Here is a 22,342-nt window from a genome sequence, read left to right as displayed (position 1 = left end):
TTCCTCCCCAGATTCAGGCTCTCCTCCATCCAGAAAAGGTGGAATGGATCTATGAAACATCTAAACTACCCATTTCTACATGCCCCAAGTCATCTTTAGAAATTACATTTTTTTTTTTGCTTTATGTATGTATGTATGTATGTATGTATGTGCAGTCAGGTGCATAAATATTGGGACATTAACAGAATTTTCATATTTTGGCCTCTATTCACCACCACAATGGCTTTGAAATGAAACAAACAAGATGTGCATTAACTGCAGACTTTCAGATATAATTTGAGGGTAATTACATCCAAATCAGGTAAACGGTGTAGGAATTACAACGGTTTCTATATGTGCCTCCCACTTTTTAAGGAGCCAAAAGTAATGGGACAAACTAAACAATCCTAAATCTAACTTTCACTTTTTAATACTTTGTTGCAAATCCTTTGCAGGCAATTACAGCCTGAAGTCTGGAACGCATAGACATCATCAGACGCTGGGTTTCATCCCTGGTGATGCTCTGCCAGGCCTCTACTGCAAATGTCTTCAGTTCCTGCTTGTTCTTGGGGCATTTTCCCTTCAGTTTTGTCTTCATCAAGTGAAATGCATGTTCAAATCGGATTCAGGTCAGGGGATTGACTTGGCCATTGCATAACATTCCACTTTTTAGCCTTAAAAAACTCTTTGGTTGCTTTAGCAGTATGCTTCGGGTCATTGTCCATCTGCACTGTGAAGCGCCGTCCAATGAGTTCTGAAGCATTTGACTGAATATGAGCACATAATATTGCCCGAAACACTTCAGAATTCATTCTGCTGCTTTAATCAGCAGTCACATCATCAATAAATACAAGGGAACCAGTTCCATTGGCAGCCAATACATGCCCACGCCATGAAACTACCACCACCATGCTTCACTGATATGGTATGTTTTGGATCATGAGCAGTTCCTTTCCTTCTCCATACTCTTCTCTTCCCATCATTCTGGTACAAGTTGATCTTTGTCTCATCTGTCCATAGGATGTTGTTCCAGAACTGTAATGGCTTTTTTAGATGTTGTTTGGCAAACTCTATTCTGGTCTTCCTGTTTTTGTGGCTCACCAATGGTTTACATCTTGTGGTGAACCCTCTATATTCTCTCTTGTGAAGTCTTCTCTTGATTGTTGACACATATACACCTACCTCCTAGAGAGTGTTCTTGATTTGGCCAACTGTTGTGAAGGGGTTTTTCTTCACCAGGGAAATAATTCTTCTGTCATCCACCACAGTTGTTTTCCGTGGTCTTCCGGGTCTTTTAGTGTTGCTGAGCTCTCCAATGCATTCTCTCTTTTTAAGAATGTTCCAAACAGTTGATTTGGCCACACCTCATGTTTTTGCCATCTCTCTGATGGGTTTGTTTTGATTTTTCAGCCTAATGATTGCTTGCTTCACTGATAGTGACAGCTCTTTGGATCTCATATTGAGAGTCGACAGCAACTGATTCCTAATGCAAATGTCACACCTAGAGGGGTATTCAATATGAAACGTTAACATCACTGTCGAAGTTAACGTTTCATATCAGAGTTTTTTTCTGCGTTAAGTCTGGTGCGCGCTCCCGCTTATCCCCGTATTCAATATAAAATTAACGAAAACGGGAAACTCCGAAGTTGGATATGCGTAAAGTTACAAATTTTTCCTTAAAATAATTGTAAGACCCCCCTAAAGTTGTAAAAACATGGGGGATCACTATGGGTACCCCCGTTTTAGCCTGTAATTGAAAGTCGGTGATTTAAATAGCCGCAGCAGGTGTTTTTTTCCCGACATTGAAGAAGTGATGCAGAAGAGCACTTAGGTTATTTTTTTCGTTTTTTTAAGTGGTCCCATCAAATTTGGGGTACATGAAAATGGGTTCTAGCATATTTTGATGTCCCTAAAGTTAGTTTTTAAAAATTCTGCATTTGTGCACCTGCCGCTATAATTCTATTCTTCAAAACACCTGCCGCATACATGCAGAATAGCCCTGAACCTATTTCCCTATTGAACAATTTTTCCCCATTTTTTTTTTTGCACCCCAATTTTTAAGTTCATTTTTTGGGGTGTCCTATTTTTATTTATTTTTTTTACTTTTTTTGACACAGTTCTTTTTTAAATGTAATTCTCAGGGGTGCAGGCTATTTTTTTTAAGCCTGCACCCCTAAACCCCAATTCTGCACTTTTTTTCGGCACCTATTCAATGGTGAAAACTTATCACCGTTTTTTATCAAAGACTTGTCAAAACTGCGATAAGTCTTTGGAATTGAATAGGGTGTAAAAGTAAAACCTGCGATAATGACGTCATAATTGCGATATTAACGCAAAAACGATGTTATCGCACCCATATTGAATACCCCTGTTAGAATCAACTCCAGACCTTTTACCTGCTTAATTGATAATGAAATAACGAGGGAATAGCCCACACCTGTCCATGAAATAGCTTTTCAGTTGATAGTTCCATTACTTTTGGCCCCTTAAAAAGTGGGAGGCGCATATAGAAACCATTGTAATTCCTACACTGTTCACCTGATTTGGATGTAATTACCCTCAAATTAAATCTGAAAGTCTGCAGTTAAAGCACATCTTGTTTGTTTCATTTCAAAGCCATTGTGGTGGTGAATAGAGGCCAAAATATGAAAAGTCTGTCAGTGTCCCAATATATGTATGTATGTATGTATGTATGTAATGTATGCATGTATGTTATTACCCAATCTTGTTCTTTTACTGTTTATTCCTGTCTGGAAATACATACAGTACAATGCATGTGCCTATATCTGTATGCAGATCTGATACTTGTGCCTTATTACACAAAGATGTGCTACAGCAGGGGGAGGGGGACGGGACAGAAAGGTACATGCAGCTTGAGTACAGTACACAACTGCTGCATCAGACCCGCACAGCTGAATATATGCCAGTCAGTCGCCGCATTACCTGCAGGTGTCTGAGATCTGGTGCACAAACATTTATAATGACTAGCTAGCGGCTTTGGCTGATTGTGGATGGACATCTAAAGTCTATAGAGTGCTTTCTTCATTGATAGTGCCTACATTATTATGATTTTGAGGACCTACTTTAGAATTACTTATTTGCTACTTTCACAAGTACACGAGAAGGAAGATTATAAGTGTTGTATTACAAAGCTTTTTCATTTAAGCAAAATTTAATAGCAAAATATTTTCACTATCACAACAAATGTTAAGAATTAAAAAAAAAAAAAAAAAAGACACTTTTCCTTTGCCGATGGCCTGATTAGGTATATATGTTATCTGATGTGCCATAACTCAAAGCATATGCTACAATAGTGGTGTCAAACTCTGGCCCTTCAGCTACAGTGGAACTACACATCCCAGCATGCACTGCCAGAGTTTTGCTATTAGGGCATGCTAAAACTGTGGCAGGGCATGCTGGGATATGCAGTCCCACAGCAACTGGAGGGCCAGAGTTTGACACCACTGTGCTACAAAGTTATACATAATAGAAAAAAAAAAAAAGGAATGAGATCCAAAAGAAGCTAGCAGGACACTCAGGGGTAATACATAACATTTTATACTAAAATACCATTTTCTTCTAGATACACATTAAAAGAAAAAATATTGGCATCACTTCTATAGGTCGGTCAATTTATTTAATTTACATAACGTATTAAAATGTACAGAGAGATATAAAACCAAGGCTGTGTGTATAGTTAAAATAGACGTATTGAAATTAAATTTGATTAAAAATGTGATACATATAGCAACTGAAGTGTCTGTAAAGAATTAGGGCGGTATAGAATTAGTCCCGAACATTGTCCGGGCGTTAATGGATCCCCCAGGGCTATCAAATTATCCCCGAAGTGCTGCCAGACGCCGGATTTTTTTTTCAGGACTTGATGTGTCCCGAGAAAAAAAAATCCAGCTAAAGTGCCATTTTTTTTTGTCGCGGCAGAGGCGAAAACACAAGATCAGTGATAAGTTCATGGACCTGTGTGTTTTCGGCCGAAATATCCTATTACTTTGTCCGAAATAATAGGATAGGGGAGAAAAAAAATAAAATAAAAAATTTACAAAAAACGGGGATAATCGGCAAAATAAACCAAAAACAACGTTTTTCACCGTTCGAAGCTAATTGGATACCCCTTAGTATTCTGAGAATCATTAGACAATACTGTTATAAAAGAACAGTTGCTGGACACTTGTCTAAGTACTCTGAATTAGTTCAACAATTCGGGGGCTTATTCACAGGAGTAAGTAAAAATAATAATCAAAAGCAATTTGCACCGTGGAAGAACCATGTTGTACTGCAGGTGGGGCATATTTAAAATGTGCAAAAACTTATAGCTGAGAATGGGCATGTCCTAGCTCAATTCTAGGTTCAGAGTAAAACAAAGCTGCCCTTTACTTGTACGCGACTTGCAAACCCCCCCACCCCCCAAAAAATAAAAATAAATAAAAAAAATCCACAACAAAACTACACTTCCACCCCTTACATTACACCACATGGGGTATTATGTAATAGGTTGCGAGCTGCAGTCGCTGCGGGAACTCCTGTGAGTCTTCCTGTATTTTTAAAGCGGCAATCATTTTAAAGGCAAAACCAGTTTCTGCAGCGGTTGCAGCTTGCAACCCATTACATAAGCCCCATGGTTTATTCCAGAAATTGCTTTTTTTATGCCGTTACTAAATAAGGCCACAATGGGGTTCTAGGCTTATTAAAAATACTTGCAAAGTATTAGGTCTTGCCGCTGTAAAAGTTTGGTGGAGGATTTGACTTCTGTGTGGCTGTCCCTTCTATATAGCACATGCGACTGGTGCCTCTTTACAGATACACATCATGAGTGTTTTCATTTATTTTAAAATCATAGGTGCAGAAGCTCTGCATCATTCCTCTTGTGTTTTCTCCAAAGTAGCTGCAGCCGTCGTTTATCACTGACCCCTGGAAGCAGAGGGTTCCTTTTCTGCAATGCTAAGGGACATTTTTCCATGGGACTTTCCACAGACAACCCAGGACAAAAAAAAAAAAAAAAAACTTCTTCAGCCCTCAACCTCTCCCACCATCAGAGGGTGCTCAGAGAGGTGGGTGCCAAAATGCAAACACCACATCCCCTTGAATCTGAACACATAAGCCCACACTTGCCACCTCCAAAAAAAGAAACAAAACACACTGGTAGCTGAATACGCAGCAATAGATCCTGCACTTTGTAAATATATCGAGGCCATTTTTTAACCTTCCAACCACATAACCAGAATAAGCATTTGAAAGTGTTTTAATTTACTGAACATCAAGTTTAGTTGACTACAGTCCAGCTAATCACTGGCACATATCTAGGTTTATAGAGAACTCAATATTCCTAAATAATCAGATGCCATCAAAATATGGATTATATATTATATATAAAAAATAAAAATAAATCGGAACTTACCTCAACAATCAGAACATTCTACAAAGAAAGAAAAAATATTTAAAAATCATGTTATTTATGCACTAAGGGAAAACAGAAAACATTGGCGTATGCCTGAACATTAACAGGCAGTAATGTGGAGTAAATAGACAGAGAGCCTGATTCAGAGCCGCTCGTAAGCGGCCGCTCGTTCGCTCCGAGCGATGTTCGCACATCTGCGCATGCGTATGGATCGTAATGCGCATGCGCCAACCAGTCAGTGCGGTCGGAAATCGTGTGTTCGCAAAATAGCGAGTGCCTGCTAATTTGAGTGACAGGATGAGGCGTTTGTGGGTGGTAACAGGGAAGGTGCTTGAAAACGGGGAGTGGAGATCCGAACGCAGGCGTGACAAACGGTCAAAACGGGCGTTTTAAGGGTGTGCATAATTAACAAAGCAGCGTCATCGGCCACGTCACTTAGTTGTCTCTTAGCCTGAACTGTTCGCATGATTGCGGTAGGAAAATCCAACCACTGCGAGCAGTTCAGACGCCTTTCGATGTACTCGATTAATCTAATAAATAGCGGAGATGACGTTGGATGCGAGCGGCCAGGGGGCGTCTTTACAAAATAGCGAGCGCATGTTTCGTTCGCTCGCTCAGACAGAGAGGCGTCAACAGACCGCAAAGAGCAAGCGCTCAATTTAAATAGCCGTCCCCTTTTTCTGAACGAGCGAGCGCAAATAGCGTCCGGCTCTGAATCAGGGCCAGAGTGCTGGAAGGTAACTTGAGTACATAGCTTTATACAGGCTTCACTATAGGGAAAGGAGATGAATAATTATAAACGAGACCTCTAGTGGTAGAAAGGTCGATCAACCACATCACATTGTACGGTGCACCTGATGTCAGATACTAACCACCCCAGGCCATAGGACCAGGCTATTTAAATTGAAGAAGCCACTTGCTTTTTAAAATGGAACGGACATGCTTAACACCAATACATTTATTAGAAGTAATCCGTGTAAAAGGCTTCTCTGCGTGTAACACACCTTGCCTGTCAATGTGGACAGATCATCCCCTCCTATAACCTTTATGTCCCCAGTAGATTGATCATTCTAAAAGAAAAAAAAAAAAAAACAGACAACATATTTTATTATAAGAATGCAGTGAAATAGGGTGGATTACCAATGTGCACATAGGTTTTGTACAGGAGAAAAAAAAAAAAGAGATAGATATAGCTATATCTGAGTGTAGAGAGATCCATCTAGTAAAAGGAAATCCTACTTATAAATGAAGTTCAGTTCTCCTAAAAATGGGAACGGGTTTTCTAGTATCCAGTGCGCCATTATCCATCCTACAACAGTTAAACTACAATGTCCATGATCCTGTGACACCCGTTGACTCATATGGGGAAATTGAATTAGCGGAACAGCACATAGCAGGCAACAACTTAGAGCTGCGCATAGAAAGTAGAGCGCTTGTGCCCACACCTAAATATCACAGGATGTTCAGCGACACATTGTCGCTATTTGAAATGGTCCCATGGGCGTTTGGTTATGGAATTTATATTTCTCCTCCTATTACATTGCCAGAGTAAGTAGCAGGCGCCAAAAGGGCTCTACTTCCGTTTGTCAAACAATAGTGCTAGTAGCGGGGGACGGCCGGCTGCTACTTTAAGCTGCCATTCTATCTACTCTTACCCCCTCCCTACCCCCAGCGCTGCCTGTCCCTAACCTCCTCCTTGCCTACAGTACTGCACCAGCTGATATCTACCCTTACCCCCCAGCACTGCCTGCACCCAACCACCTCCTTGCCCCCCAAGTAATTCCCCCACCTGCCATCTATACTTGCCCCCTTCCTAACCCCAGTACTACCTGCACCCAATACTGTGCCAGCTATCTACCCTTGCCCCCTCCCTACCCCAGCAATGCCTGCCCGTAGCCCCCCTCGATGCTCCCCAGCACTGTTGCAACTGCTGTCTGCACATATCCTCTCACTACCCTCACTTCTCCCTGCCTTTACCCCCAGCTCTACCCCACTGCTGTTTGTCCTTAACCTCCTCTGCCCCAACTGCTATCTGCCCCCATATGTGATGGGGCCCAGAAACAACGAAGACCCACAAAGTTTTTCGCTCAGCGCAATCACTAAGGTTATCAAGACAGATTATCGTAGCCCGCGTATCGACATTAGTATCGTGAGTGGACACTTACGATTTGCACATATTAGGCACGATCTGTTGTTCCGATGCGTCCAAAAACGGCTAGATCGTGCATAATATTGTACAGTGTGGGGGAACCTTTAAAGAACATCCAATAGACTTGCTTTTTTTTTTTTTTTAGTGGTTTACAAAGAAGCATTGCACAGTGTATTCCCGCTTCTCCCTAACAAACACCATGAGCTGGTATCTGTGGCAATCACTTTCTGCGGAGATTACAGTAATTCCTTCATTACACGTTGTCTATGTTTCAGAGAGGCACCATTGGAACCCTAGGCAGTCAGACTGAAGAGAATTCCTCTGACCATCTGACCCACGGTCTCTTGTCTGCCTTTGAAGTGTGTACCATTTGGTCTTAAATTAAATAAAAAGGTTTAATGAAAAATAAATAAATAAATGTAGGTAGAATTGTGTGTTGTGGAAGAATATTATATCTTCCTTCTCTCGCCTATTTCTATCTTATTTCACTTAAGATCAGGGGTGGGGAACCTTTTTTTCTGCCGAGTGCGGGCCAGTGCATGCCACACCCCCTCCGTGTGATGTCACAGGGAACGGGCCCACAATCACCGGTGATTACTGCAATGCCGGAGCTGTAAGGGCAGCGGTGTGTCCATCTGAAGCATCCTAAGGACACTCCAGGCAGCACTGCTGCATAGATTCTGGCTGCACGGTGCCATTCTAGGCATCCTGCTAGCCAGATGAGGCTAGCAGGGAAAAAAAAAAAACAACAAAAAAAAAAAAAAAAAAACTCAGGAGGGCCAGACCAAATGATTCCGCAGGCCTTATACGGCCCCCAAGCCTGAGGTTCCCCATCCCTGCTTTAGATGATACATAGAAGATAAAGCAACTACAGATTCTGTTAGCATAAATAAGGATCACTCAAACCAGTAGCAACAATGTGTATAATAAAAATCAATTGTATATTTACTAGGACAAAGCAACCAATGCTTTACAGGTCAATTGAAGCAATAAAAACACGTATAAATAATGAAATAAATGAAATACATATAAATAATTCATGAAATATATATATTAAAAAAAAAAGTCTCCCCGCCAGTCGGGTCGAGCCCGTGCACGCTGGTCAGACAACCCATCCGTCCTCAGAGCACGGAGCTCACTGTTTCCCACCCCCCTGTGCCGGACCCGAAGCATTGGAGCAGCCACCCACTCCCCTCTGCATCTCCATCGTCAGCTGGGTTGAGATGGGGAGGCCAGCCATCCTTGGTCTCGGCAACCACCATCCACACTGTGGTCAAGCACAAAGATCTGGGTCTGATCAGCCTGCACGGAAGGTAATATCAATACCATATTTATTACACTTTAACTTCATCACCGGATGATGAACTAAGTAACACCATTTGAAATATTTACATCTGTCTATGGAGGAGTTTCTTAGAGGGTTTTATCAAATGTCTATTTACTAGTCCGGGACTTTTCATTTACACATTTTTTTTTATATTTCATGAATTAATTATTTATATGTATTTCATTATTTATACGTGTTTTTACTGCTTCAATTGATCTGTAAAGCATTGGTTGCTTTGTCCTAATAAATATACAATTGATTTTTATTATACACATTGTTGCTACAGGTTTGAGTGATCCTTATTTATGCTAATAGAAGATAAAGCAACCACAGATTCTATGTATTTTCTTATTCAGTGGGATTGACTACCCCACACAACCACATTGAATCGGTTTAGTACATATTAACTCTACAGCGCCTGGGCTATATCTTGTGTTCCTGCTTTAGAAGTGTAGTCATCATCTAATCGCTACAGCTGATCACTCACCCCTGCTTACAGCCTGTGATGGAGCTCCTGGGTTCCAGTTACAAATAATATAATGCACTATAATATGCTACCATATTATAGTATAGTAGGTAATAATCATAGCTATTAATGGAGGATGCAAATATAACAAAGCAGGGACTAGGGGGCAGAGTAGAGCGAATACAGATGTGTGCTCATACACTATTGCTGCAGTCGTGTCCAACAGCTCTTCTCAGCGTGCCAGGTCCTGTGGCGCAGAGCATCTTTCGCTTGAATGTGTGTCTTCATCGCAAAGCGACACAACACTTGTATATATGTGTTCGACCTAGTCTGAATCTATATAGGAAGTCTTTTTTTCACACCAAGTTGATGTACGGATTCAGACCCAGTCACACACAGATATACAAGTGTCAATTATAAAATTAATCAGTGCAGTCTCGTTAAGCGGTTTTGAAGCATTGCAACTTAAGGCCCCCATACATCAGAGATTGATTGCAGCAATCGTGCAATTTGCAATCGATTGTGTACAAAAAACTTTCCCTTTTTCAATCGATTATGGCAATTCTGCCATCTGCAATCGATTGAAAAAGGGAAAGATTTTTATACACAATCGATTGCAAATTGCACGATTGCTGCAATCAATCTCTGATGTATGGGAGCCTTAAGCTGCACATTCAGGTGAAATAGACGCTATACCGCTCGGCCCAGCTCACTCGCTCCAGGTGTCTTGCACTGCATGGCGTGTTGAGGCTAGGTGTATGAGGATACATCTGTAAAGTTCAGTGCTAGAGTGTGTCTGCAAAGCATATATGACTATCTTATAGTAAAAACAAGTCGGTCTAAAATAGCAGAAGGAGGAAGGTGATCTGGTCAGCTCATGCTTAACAACCCATAACTCCAGCTCCCCAATTGGTTTCATGCCAATCTGACTTCTTCCTCGGGTCTCTGATCTTTTCCTTCTATAGATTTGAATTAACAGTTTGTAGCATCATGCCTGTTTCTGTCCTTTGTTCCCTTTTTTTCACCCCTTCAGATGGAAACTTCCTTTTTTACCGGCTATATTTTGTATGTTATTGAAATGTCATGGGGTCTACACATTTCTCAGGGAGAGATGCTCTCTCTATCATTACAGTTTAGCTACATGCATAAAATTAGCAGTCAAGGTTGGAAGACAAGAAAATGCAAGTGGCAGGGGACTATGATCTATACGGCTTTGCCTGCTTGCTCGAGTGAAGTTGTTCACTACTCAGAGCCATAATCCTTTTAAAGTCCATTTCCCATTCCAGGTCAGTTATTTTGGTTAACAAACAAACTGCCATGCTAGTAGCAACGAGTGCTGAAATTAGTTTCTAAAATCTCCTTAATCTTTTTAATGTTATATGTAAATAGATTACCTGCAAAACATTTCCATTAGCATAGAATAGAGATGTGCACTGGGATTGCCTTATTTAGGGGGTTAATTTAGAAAAAGGTGTTTGAAATTGCAATTCATTCTTTAGTCACTAGATGGCGGTAACAGGCGCAATACATCAGCTTTACTTACATAGTAACTTTTTAGCCTAATAAAGTCTACAGTCATAGGGATCGACCGGTCGCTGTTCCGATTCAGTGCTTTGATATAGTCTAGCAGGTCAGCAAAGAACTTGTAGCCGCCCTTGAGAACACAGAGTGCGACTATGTGGTGGCCTCCCATGTCTCTCATGATATCTCGGGCTAACCTCTCCGTCCTGTTTAATAAAAAGCAAGAAAGAAAAAAAAAAAAAAAAAACACAAGATAAGTAATAATTTTCCCCTCCAAAAAAAAAAAAATAAGGAATAAATATGCAGCTGTCCTAAATGAAAAAAGTAAAAAGTTTAACAAATCATTTACATAAAACACACAAATGATCTTAAAACAAAGAATGCTATTAGCACCTAAATGCAATTTGCATCTATCAGTTGTGGCTCTGACAGCTACCTACAGCCTGCCATTTATCAGCTAGGGAAGAGGAACAGTTACAGATGTTCTAAAGCAGGAGGTAGCCAACCCGGTCCTCGATAAGTTACTAACAGTTTACATTTTCCAGACCACCTATCTGGTGCACAGGTGTAGCATTAATCACCAACACATTTAAAAAAAAATCCACAGGTGGGGCTAATTATTTCACTTCTGAGGAAACCTGGAAAACATGCACTGTTGGTACCTCACGAGGACCAGGGTTGACTACCCCTGTCCTAAAGTAATACCCCTTTCACACTGCCAGCAAATAACCCGCGTTATTGCACATGAACGCGCAGCAACCAGGGTTACAGCGCAGTGTGAAAGGGCCCAGTTGAAATAACTCAGGTCGAGCACCCCGGCATTAACTCTGGTAACGAGCAGGGCTGAAGACAAGTTCAACTCGGCTCGCAGTGTAGTGTGAATGTGTAAAACCGGGTCCCGTTTACTGCATAGGAAGAGCCAGAGCTTGGAGGTGATCTCATCTCCAAGCACCGGCTCAGCAGTGACATCATCGACCCTGCATTATTGTCGGGTTGGGCTGACAGTCTGAAAGGGGTCTCAGCCCTCAGTGTACAAATCCCGGGTACGTCCCGGTAATTGCGATGTTAAAAGGGGTACCCCTGAGATTCAGGCATTAGACCCTTTGTACTTCATCTTATGGGGAATAATTGTCTGGATAATAAATGTTACCTCTACCACATACTAGAGACTGCCAGTGTTATTATTTATAAAGTGCACAGACATTCCACCATTGTGCACTGTAATACTCTAAAAATAGATGGCTCGCTCAATAGCGGTGATTGACTAATTTATGCAACTGCGCATCAGAATCCTCTATAAATAATAACTGCAATTTGCCTTCAGACATTGTCCCAGAAAATAGAATTACCGTAGAAGCTTTTCAGGGGTACATAAATACTGACACATTTTAATATTTTCTCTGCAAAGGCAGTATGTTAAAGTTCAATATATTCCATGAATATAGTCAGAACACCACTACATGAAATTAAATATTAGGTTATCAATATACTAGAACATTAGAAATACTTTTCATTGGAAATTGTGGTTTTATTACACAGATGAAAGTGGTTAGCATTGCTTCCTAACAACGTTGGGGCCATTTATTCTCACCTGTGTTTAGACCTTGGACATTTTCTTTGCAATGTGTCTGATAAAAACCACATTTTTTTTTTTTCAGAATAAATGTTCCCCTTTGTCTAAATGAAAACATTATACATTATACCATAAATTAAGTTGACGTTGCTAGATCTATTTCACTAGTATTGGGATCGGATAGTAAAGTTAGAAGATGGGCTACAAACATGGCCCATAGTGATCTTATTCATTTATACAGGCATTCGTTTTCAGTGTTTCCAAAAGACGACTAAGAGATCTGCCAAACAGTCATTTCATGGAGAGAGAGTGGTTTGCAGACAATTTTAACAAATTCTACAACTAGAATAACCTGGGCTTAAAAAAAAAAAATATATATATTTTAGTTGTAGTTATCGTGATGCTAATTCCATTTCCATTTGTACAAACACAGTTGGACCCTGCCAACAGGAAAATTATTTCGCCAGTGTGTGGATTATGATTTGACACTAAGTTTCCATGTAGATCTTCTGTTCCCATAATATATGGTCATATGCTAAATATCGTAACAGTGCTGGCAAGTTTCCCTGTAATATGTTACACATATAGCATATCACAGTGCATCAGAGAAGCAAGGAAAAACAGTTATTTGACAGCATTGTTAGATCATCACTGGAATCCCTGGGAGGGGGAGTAATAGAGAAATGGGGAGATTGGGAAAAACACCTAATTTGGCTGATGGAACATTTTAAAGGGAGAGGGAGAGAATATGCTGGTGTGTATTATGCAGAAGAGGTTCTAGCTATGGCCCAGTAAACAGACCATTGTGTTCTGCAGAGCAATGGTGTACCAGGAATGCGGTCATGTTATCAAGGGAGCCAGGATACACCGGACTCCAATCCACCGCAGCTCATCCTTCTAGATACTTAAACAATGGTGTGCAAAAGCCTAGCCTCTATGACCCTCTTCTTTACACTGGGGACCGCAACTGGGAATTTAAAGGTGCACAAAACCACCTAAATAATTAGGTCAATCCCTGTTCCAAACAAACTTTTTGGCAACTGGGAGTTTAGCCCCATTCTGCACAATGAATCAATCAGTAACACAGAATTAGTAACACAGATACAATATTAACAAGCAGGTCCAAGTGGGAGTTGCCCAACAGTGAGAATCAAGAACACAAGAATTAAACAGACTGAAAGTTCATTATCAAGCAATATTTTCAATAATGTTACCATCCAAAATTGTATGTAGGACCTAGATTCGTAGGGTACAATATGGAGTGACAGAACAGCACACAAATGCTATCACATCATGAATTACTATAAGTATATACAGGTTGAGTCTCCCATGTTCCAAAATGCTTGGGACCAGGGCTATTTTGGATAACGGAATATTCAGTATTTTGGAATATTTGCATATCACAGAAATATCTTGGGAATGGAACCCCAATATACACACAGAATGCATGTATGTGTTATATACACCTTATACACACAGCCTGCAGGTCATTTTATACAATATTTTCAATAATTTTGTGGCTCAAGCAAAGTTTGCATACAGAAATGAAATCTATGTTTCATATACACCTTATACACACAGCCTGAAGGTAATTTTATACAATATTTTTAATAATTTGTGCCTTAAACAAAGTTTGTGTACATTGAACCATCAAAAATCAAAGGTTTCATTATATCAGTCATGCCAAAATGATTCCGTATTTCGGAATATTTGGATATGGGAGACTCAACCTGTATCTACAAGCTAGATTGAGAAAACAGAGATCATACTTTTATGTATAAAAAATACCCAAGGCAGTCAACCACATGCAACAGAGAATTCCCTCCAGCTATTCAAATGTACAGTAGCAAACAGGTAAGAGTCAACACAGTCAAATGGATATAGAGAACAGATTCTACACTGTTACTGCAGCTAACCAATGGAATTCACGTTCAGTAATAACCGCTTTTTTTTAGTGATTACATAGCATAAAGTATTCCCGGAAGTGCAAGGGCCCCACAAACTAAAAGGGGAACAATTACATTATGTTAAACAGCATTAAAATCCAAGAAATGTATACAGGGAAAAAAAAAAAAAAGACAAAACTTTAATAGGTCATTGGGTAACATGTACAGATTAAAGACAGATTTATACAGCATGTAGAGGAACAAAACATGGACATCCCTCAGACTTCTTGCAATGTGTTGTAACATGAAGTGTGGTACAATAGCATTCTCTGCTCTATGTTTTACATTGTGTTTGATGTAGGAAATGGGAGGGGCTGGGCTGCACATCCTAATATTAAACATGATAATAAGTGCTACCATGCTGAGACCAGTAGTTCCACAGCAAAAAAGAAGAGGGGGGGGGGGGGGGGGGAGCAGGTGCACACTATAAGCACTAAGAAAACAAATGATCAAAATATCTATAATAGACTACAATAATTATCATGGTTTTAAATGTAAGGTTTCTTAGTACATGTTTGGCCACCTACTACGTCACGGTGAACCTTATACAGGTGGGTCCCTAACATCTCTAATACTAACACACTAATTAGTTTATCTAGGTCTTACCTATCATAGAGCCCATTAGATGTGTGTACTGCAATGCAAGGACCCATACCAGTTAAAATCATCTGGGGCAGGCAGGAAGAATGCTAGCCCAAAGGAGGGGTCTCACCTTCAGAATGTACCTTAAATACACACACACACAGGAAATGGGAGGGGCTGGGCTGCACATCCTAATATTAAACAAATTGCGTTTGATGTAGCAGGAATTTATACCATAAAGTCCATCAAGGACTCAAGTTGGAGCAATTGAATCTCCACAAACATATCTGAATTCATTAATATTTATCTGGCCTCTATAGAGATAAATAAAATGTTCATGCTTTCTGAATATTCAGGATAGGGTCAGATGTTCACTCCAGACATTGAGGTTCCCTACATACAGTGGGGGCAAAAAAGTATTTTGACAGCCGATTGTGCAAGCTGTTGCACTTTAAAAGATGAGAGAGGTCTGTAATTTCCATCATAGGTACACTAAAGCTGGCCATACATGCTACAATTATCGGGGAGATCCGCCTGATATCGTCGGATCGCCCCGATAATTGTAGCGTGTGGGGGGGCGACCGAGGGTTAAATATTGCTCGACATGCCGGATTGTCCAGCATGCCCGTCCGATGCGATATTTACCGGTAAACTGTCGGCCGCATTGGGCAGTGGATGCCCAGCCGCGGCCAACAGACAGACATTTCCTGTGTTCCTTCCTACGGAAGGAACAGGGAAATGTCTCCTCCCCCGAGGGCGGAGCGCGGATGTCGGGCTGATACACTGTTAGAGAAATCTCACAGTGTATGCCGGCGACATCTGCGGCTGGCAGGCTGCCAGATAAAATGTCTGTCGGTCTGACAGACATTTTATCTAGCCGTGTATGCCCAGCTTAACTGTGAGAGACAGAATCAGAACAAAATATTCCAGAAATCACATTGTATGATTTTTAAACAATTTGTATATTCTTGCGGAAAATAAATATTTGGACACCTACCAACCAACAAGAATTCTGGCTTTCACAGACCTGTTACTTCTTCTTTAGGAAGCTCATCTATCCTCCACTAGTTACCTGTATTAATGGCACCTGTTTGAGCTGGTTAACTGTATAAAAGACACCTGTCCACACCCTCAGTCAGACTGCAACCTCTCCACCATGGCCAAGACCAGAGAGCCATCTAAGGACACCAGGGACAAAATTGTGGACCTGCACAAGGCTGGGATGAGCTACTCAACAATAGGCAAGCAGCTTGGTGAGAAGAGATCAACTGTTGGTACAATTATTTAAAAAAAAAAAAAAATAGAAATACAAGATCACTGACAATCTCTCTCAAACAGGGGCTCCATGCAAGATCTCACCTCGTGGGGTATCAATGATCTTGAGAACGGCGAGGGATCAGCCCAGAACTACACGGGGGGACCTGGTCAATGACCTCAAGAGATCTTGGACCACAGTCACAAAGGTTACCATTGGTAACACACTACGTCGTCATGGATTCAAATCCTGCAGCGCCCGAAAGGTCCCCCTGCTTAAACCAGCACATGTCCAGGCCCGTCTAAAGTTTGGCCATGACCATCTGGATGATCCAGGAGGAGGATTGGGAGAATGTCATGTGGTCAGAGAGACCAAAATAGAACTTTTTGGTATAAACTCCACACGCCGTGTTTGGAGGGAGAAGAATGATGAGTGGCATCCCAAAGACACCATACCCACTGTGGAAGCATGGGTATGCTTTGGGGATGCTTTTCTGCAAAGGGGACAGGACGACTGATCCGTATTACGGAGGATGAATGGGGCCATGTATCGTGACATTTTGGGGAAAAACCTCCTTCCCTCAGTAAGAGCATTGAAGATGCAACATGGCTGGGTCTTCCAGCATGACAATGACCCCAAACACACCGTCCGGGCAACTAAGGAGTGGCTCCGTAAGAAGCATTTCAAGGTCCTGGATTGCTCCAGACCTCAACCCAATAGAAAATCTGTGGAGGGAGTTGAAAGTCCGTGTTGCCCGGCGACAGCCCCAAAACATGACATCTAAAGAAGATCTGCATTGAAGAGTGGGCCAAAATACCTGCTGCAGTGTGTGCAAACCTGGTCAAGGACTACAGGAAACGTTTGACCTCTGTAATTGCCAACAGAGGTTACATTACAAAGTATTGAGTTAAACTTTTTGATTGTCCAAATATTTTTTTAAGAAAGAATATACAAATAAATTGTTTAAAAATCATACAATGTGATTTCCGGAATTTTTGTTCCAATTCGGTCTCACAGTTAAAGTGTACCTATGATGGAAATCACAGACCTCTCATCTTTTAAAGTGCAACAACTTGCACAATTGGTGGCTGTTAAAATACTTTTTTGCCCCACTGTAAGTAAATATTAGTGGTATAAGCTTTTAGGGCGGTATTCAATTGTTATAGCGCGCCCGATCTCCCGTCTAAAAAGTGACGGGATATTGCGGGGCGCTATACAATTGTTCGATTTTCAACTGTTGACTGTCTACATTTAACATGTAGACAGTGGTGAAATGTCAACATGTTAGAATGTCGACCCTAGAGGACCAGCGGTGACTCACCTGCTCCAGATGGATGCAGTGCCTCCAGCGGCATCTTCCGGGTCCCGGCGGTCATGCGATTGACTTTCGGATTAGACATGTGATCCTACAGTATTCGGTTTAGTGTTTCTTCTACTCTCCTTCGACCTAACTAAACTGTCAACGTTTTAACAATGTCGAGATAGTAACTGTCGACATTGTGTTGTCACTATTGTCATTGTCATCCCTTTGACTACACACCAGTGCAGCCTCCTTCAGGTTGCCAGTCTCTGTGGTAGTAGTAACTATATACGTGAACAGACTTTAGAAAGCTGGTATGACCCTGCAATGCTGCCAGGGAGTGAGGGGTAATCAGGAGACTTCTGAAAGACCAGGATTTCAACCCACCTGTCCATTATTAGTCCATGTGGAATGTAGACTTTTTCTAAATCGGCTGCATAGTGCTTAGGAATACAGAACAGGTCAAGGTCGTATCCTTGTTCATCATCAGCAAGCTGTAAAAGAGGAGGATTTGAATAAGCATACTTTTAAATGTAGTAACAAACATCAGTTTTCTGAGAAATTCAAATGCTCTAAACCAGCTACCATATCATATGCAAAGGACAAATATACACTAGGTTTGCATATCAAATGAATGACAAATTATATTTTGTTTTTATTTTTCCAATTTGGATTTTTCACAACACACCTTTATTTTCATTTTATTATAAATATTTTTCTGATTAAAATAAGTCGAATCTTAACTGCATTAAATTTCACTGGGGATAACTTAGTTTAATACATAGAAACAAAAAGGTGGGTGATTACTAAGTTTTGAAGAAATAAAAAATAAATAAATAAATAAAAAAAATAATAAAAAAAAAACACAACACATTCCCTGCATAAATAACCCCCCAACTTAATTATAGCTACAGATAGCTGCCTCATGTGGTAGGGAATTGCAGAGTTTAACCACCCTTACAGTAAAGAATCCTGCCCTATTATTCATGCAATAAATGCTCCCCTTTATATGAAAAGGTGGTTATAAACATATCTGTAACGACCTTGAATATATTTATACAAATTAATTAAAAATAATCTCTATGGCACATTTTTATACCAAAATAAACAGTCAGTTCTTCATACTGTTATTACATTTCAGAATTTCTAAAGTTCTAGAACAAACTTTTCACCCTTTAATGGACTGGTACCACAGCTGCTTTCCACTAACCCTGTGGCAGTGGTCCCATTATGAAAAAGTCCATAAGAAATAATGGTCTATCAATTGCAAAATGAGTTTGCTCACGTGGGTGGATGCCATCTTGGCCAAATGCTGTATCGGGCTTATCTTGTGTAGGTGCAGGTGCACCTCCTCCTACGGTGTTAGCAAGTAACATTCAGTGTGTTCAGGCTATTGCTACACAAGCCATTTCCTAGCACTGGTTCCCCTTTTACGAACGCAGTCTAATCAGAGAGAAGTAAAAGTTCAGCTGTATTTGTCCTAAATTACCATTGTCACTCATTATTATAAGTTTTATTTTTCTTCTTTTAGAAGTTTAAAAAAACATTTTGGCATAAGACCAGTTATCATTCGCAGCACCATTCAGTTTAGGCTAGCCAGATTGGTTTTGTTTTGTTTTTTAGATCTAGGAACAATATCTGCACTGCTGTCATCTTCTCACCCATGCTCACCCATGCCCTTTCAACCCCATCTCTCTTTTTTTTTTTTTTCTAAATCATGTATTTTTTATTGTAAACTCAATTTTCAGAGTTACAAAGAAAACAAACATTTACAAAACAAAAGTCATCAGTTGCATACATAATACAAAAAATAAAAATGGTCATACAGACACAATCATAACGAAACATTCCCAGTAAATAAACAGAATACCACTGGTCATCAGGCGACGCACATAATTCAGTAGACAAATATTAGAGAAAAATCACCTCATTATACATAATATCTTAAATATCAGTGTTGAAAATCAAAAATAAATTCCCATATTAAAGTAAAAATCTGGACATGTGAGCATAATAGTAGGTATAATCCAAACCCAGACAGACACATCCCACTCATAGCACACACAAAAAATAAAAAGGGAATGGGAAATTTATCTATGTAACCGCCACAGCATCAATAGTTCTGCCCAGTCTTGAATGGCACCATCTATACCATTTATCATGAAACTTAAGACATATTACTATGGGATTGGAACATGTTTTTCATGCTTGATCACATCGTTCACCAGGATTACCTTGGCCATTGTAGACAGGCACAGAATATAACGATAGAATACAAAGGAGTGTGTTTCTTCAAGGTCAAGGCCGAATAAACAACTCTCAGGGCTGAAACTCGGCAAAGAGGAGTCAGTAGTTAGGATATCCCTCCAGACATGTTCCCAAAATATATGGGCTAGTGGGCAATCCCACAACAAATGCCAGAAACCAGCATTCTTCACTTGACATCTAGGACAGAGAGAATCCCCCTAAGGCCAGCACGGTGTAAAAGTACAGGTATACGGTATACTCTATGCATGACATAGAAATGTACCTGATGATACCTAACACAAGGTGTAGTGTATTTAATTGAACCCAATATTTGAGGCCAACGTTCGTCAGAAAGTGGGCCGAGATCTACTTCCCATTTTAGTTTGAGGGACATAAGCAGGTCTGGAAATAGACTGTCATTGAGAACTGCGTAAATAGAGGACACCCTGCCCCAAAAGCCCAGAGCAGATACTAGGGACTTAACAGGAGATGGCGAAAACACAGGAGTAGCAGAGGCAAATTGCACCTGTACAGCATGCCGTAGCTGCAGATATCAGAAAAAGGCTGTATGAGGAATATGAAATTCAGTTTGTAGCTGCTGAAAAGACTTAAAGATTCCATCCTCATACACAAATTATCTGCCGATATCTTAAAGTAACTCTGGATAAGAGCTATTAAACCATAGCGGAGAATCAGTGTCAACATCAGACCAATTAAATAAGGTATGAGCGTAGCGCCAGATCAATAGAGCCTGACGAAGCAGAGGGGGCAATCCAGAAGCAGACACACCAGAAGTAAAAATAATGAAGGGGTAAGAAAAGATCCCACTTGTTCAGCTAGGAAGCCCAGTAATGTTGACGCAGCAGAACCAGACACCCATTCAGACAAGTGAACCAACTGTGCAGTTATGCAGTAAAACTGAAGGTTAGGAAGAGCCAGCCCCCCAGAAGCCTTAGATCTATAGAGGGTTCTAAGGGATACCCTAGCAGACCCTTGACCCCAGATAAAATATGAAAGGATACTATCAATTGTAGAAAACACCCTCTTTGGGATATAGATTGGAGAGTGCTATAGAATACATAAATACTTGGGTTGGATAGACATCTTAAATAAATGTATTTGTCCGAATAAAGAGAAAAGCAGTTTTTTCCCACACATGGACCTTTGCTTTAAAATTAGATGTTATAGGATCAATATTTTGTGACATATAATCTGAGGCCAGAGGGGTAATCCAGACACCCAAGTAATTAAAATGTATGGTCTACTGCAAGGGACAAGACAGCTGAACTCGTTCAGGGAAACAACCGGAAATAAGGAATATGTTAAGACTTATCCCAATTGATGAGCAATCCTGAATAGACACCAAACATATTAATAGTATGCAACACCGATTCTAATGAGTCCTCCGAGTCTTCTAAAAACATAAGCACATCGTCCGCATATAGGGCCACAATATCCTCAACTATGCCAGTTTTAATACCTCCAACCTCAGGATCTGCACGTAGCAAACAAGCCAATGGCTCGATAGCCATGGGAAGAAGGGCAGGAGACAGCGGACAATCCTGATGAGTCCCTCGTGCCAAACCAAAAGGAGCAGACATACAGTCAGGTGCATAAATATTGGGACATTGACAGAATTTTCATATTTTGGCCTCTATTCACCACCACAATGGCTTTGAAATGAAACAAACAGGAGGTGCTTTAACTGCAGACTTTCAGATTTAATTTGAGGGTAATTACATCCAAATCAGGTGAACGGTGTAGGAATTACAACGGTTTCTATATGTGCCTCCCACTTTAAGGGGCCAAAAGTAACTGGACTATCAACTCAAGAGCTATTTCATGGACAGGTGTGGGCTATTCCCTCGTTATTTCATTATCAATTAAGCAGGTAATAGGTCTGGAGTTGATTCTAGGTGTGACATTTGCAATTGGAATCAGTTGCTGTCGGCTCTCAATATGAGATCCAAAGAGCTGTCACTATCAGTGAAGCAAGCCATCATTAGGCTGAAAAATCAAAACAAACCCATCAGAGATAGCAAAAACATGAGGTGTGGTCAAATCAACTGTTTGGAACATTCTTAAAAAGAAAGAACGCACTGGAGAGATCAGCAACACCAAAAGACCCGGAAGACCACGAAAAACAACTGTGGTGGATGACAGAAGAATTATTTCTCTGGTGAAGAAAAACCCCTTCACAACAGTTGGCCAAATCAAGAACACTCTCCAGGAGGTAGGTGTATATGTGTCAAAGTCAACAATCAAGAGAAGACTTCACAAGAGTGAATATAGAAGGTTCACCACAAGATGTAAACCATTGGTGAGCCACAAAAACAGGAAGACCAGATTAGAGTTTGCCAAACAACATCTAAAAAAGCCATTACAGTTCTGGAACAACATCCTATGGACAGATGAGACAAAGATCAACTTGTACCAGAGAGATGAGAAGAGAAGAGTATGGAGTAGGAAAGGAACTGCTCATGATCCAAAACATACCACCTCATCAGTGAAGCATGGTGGTGGTAGTGTCATGGCGTGGGTATGTATGGCTGCCAATGGAACTGGTTCCCTTGTATTTATCGAT

General features: G+C 40.6%; 1 protein-coding gene across 1 annotated transcript in view; it reads right to left on the bottom strand.

Annotated features, from left to right (window-relative positions):
* Positions 1-22,342, bottom strand: part of HPRT1 (hypoxanthine phosphoribosyltransferase 1) — a 47,808-nt gene that overhangs the window by 9,810 nt on the left and 15,656 nt on the right. Inside the window, exons 2-5 of the mRNA XM_088465747.1 lie at positions 17,899-18,005; positions 10,878-11,061; positions 6,397-6,462; positions 5,393-5,410 (exon numbers count right to left, since the gene is read on the bottom strand). Coding sequence (XP_088321873.1) covers positions 5,393-5,410; positions 6,397-6,462; positions 10,878-11,061; positions 17,899-18,005 — 375 coding nt within the window. The remainder of the gene's footprint in view (positions 1-5,392; positions 5,411-6,396; positions 6,463-10,877; positions 11,062-17,898; positions 18,006-22,342) is intronic.

The sequence above is a fragment of the Taudactylus pleione genome, unplaced genomic scaffold, assembly GCF_031769625.1.
Source record: "Taudactylus pleione unplaced genomic scaffold, aTauple2 ptg000064l, whole genome shotgun sequence".
In the NCBI taxonomy this organism is placed as follows: domain Eukaryota; kingdom Metazoa; phylum Chordata; class Amphibia; order Anura; family Myobatrachidae; genus Taudactylus; species Taudactylus pleione.
The sequence above is the reverse complement of the archived record's forward strand: the minus strand, read 5'-3'. Positions and strand labels throughout refer to the sequence as shown.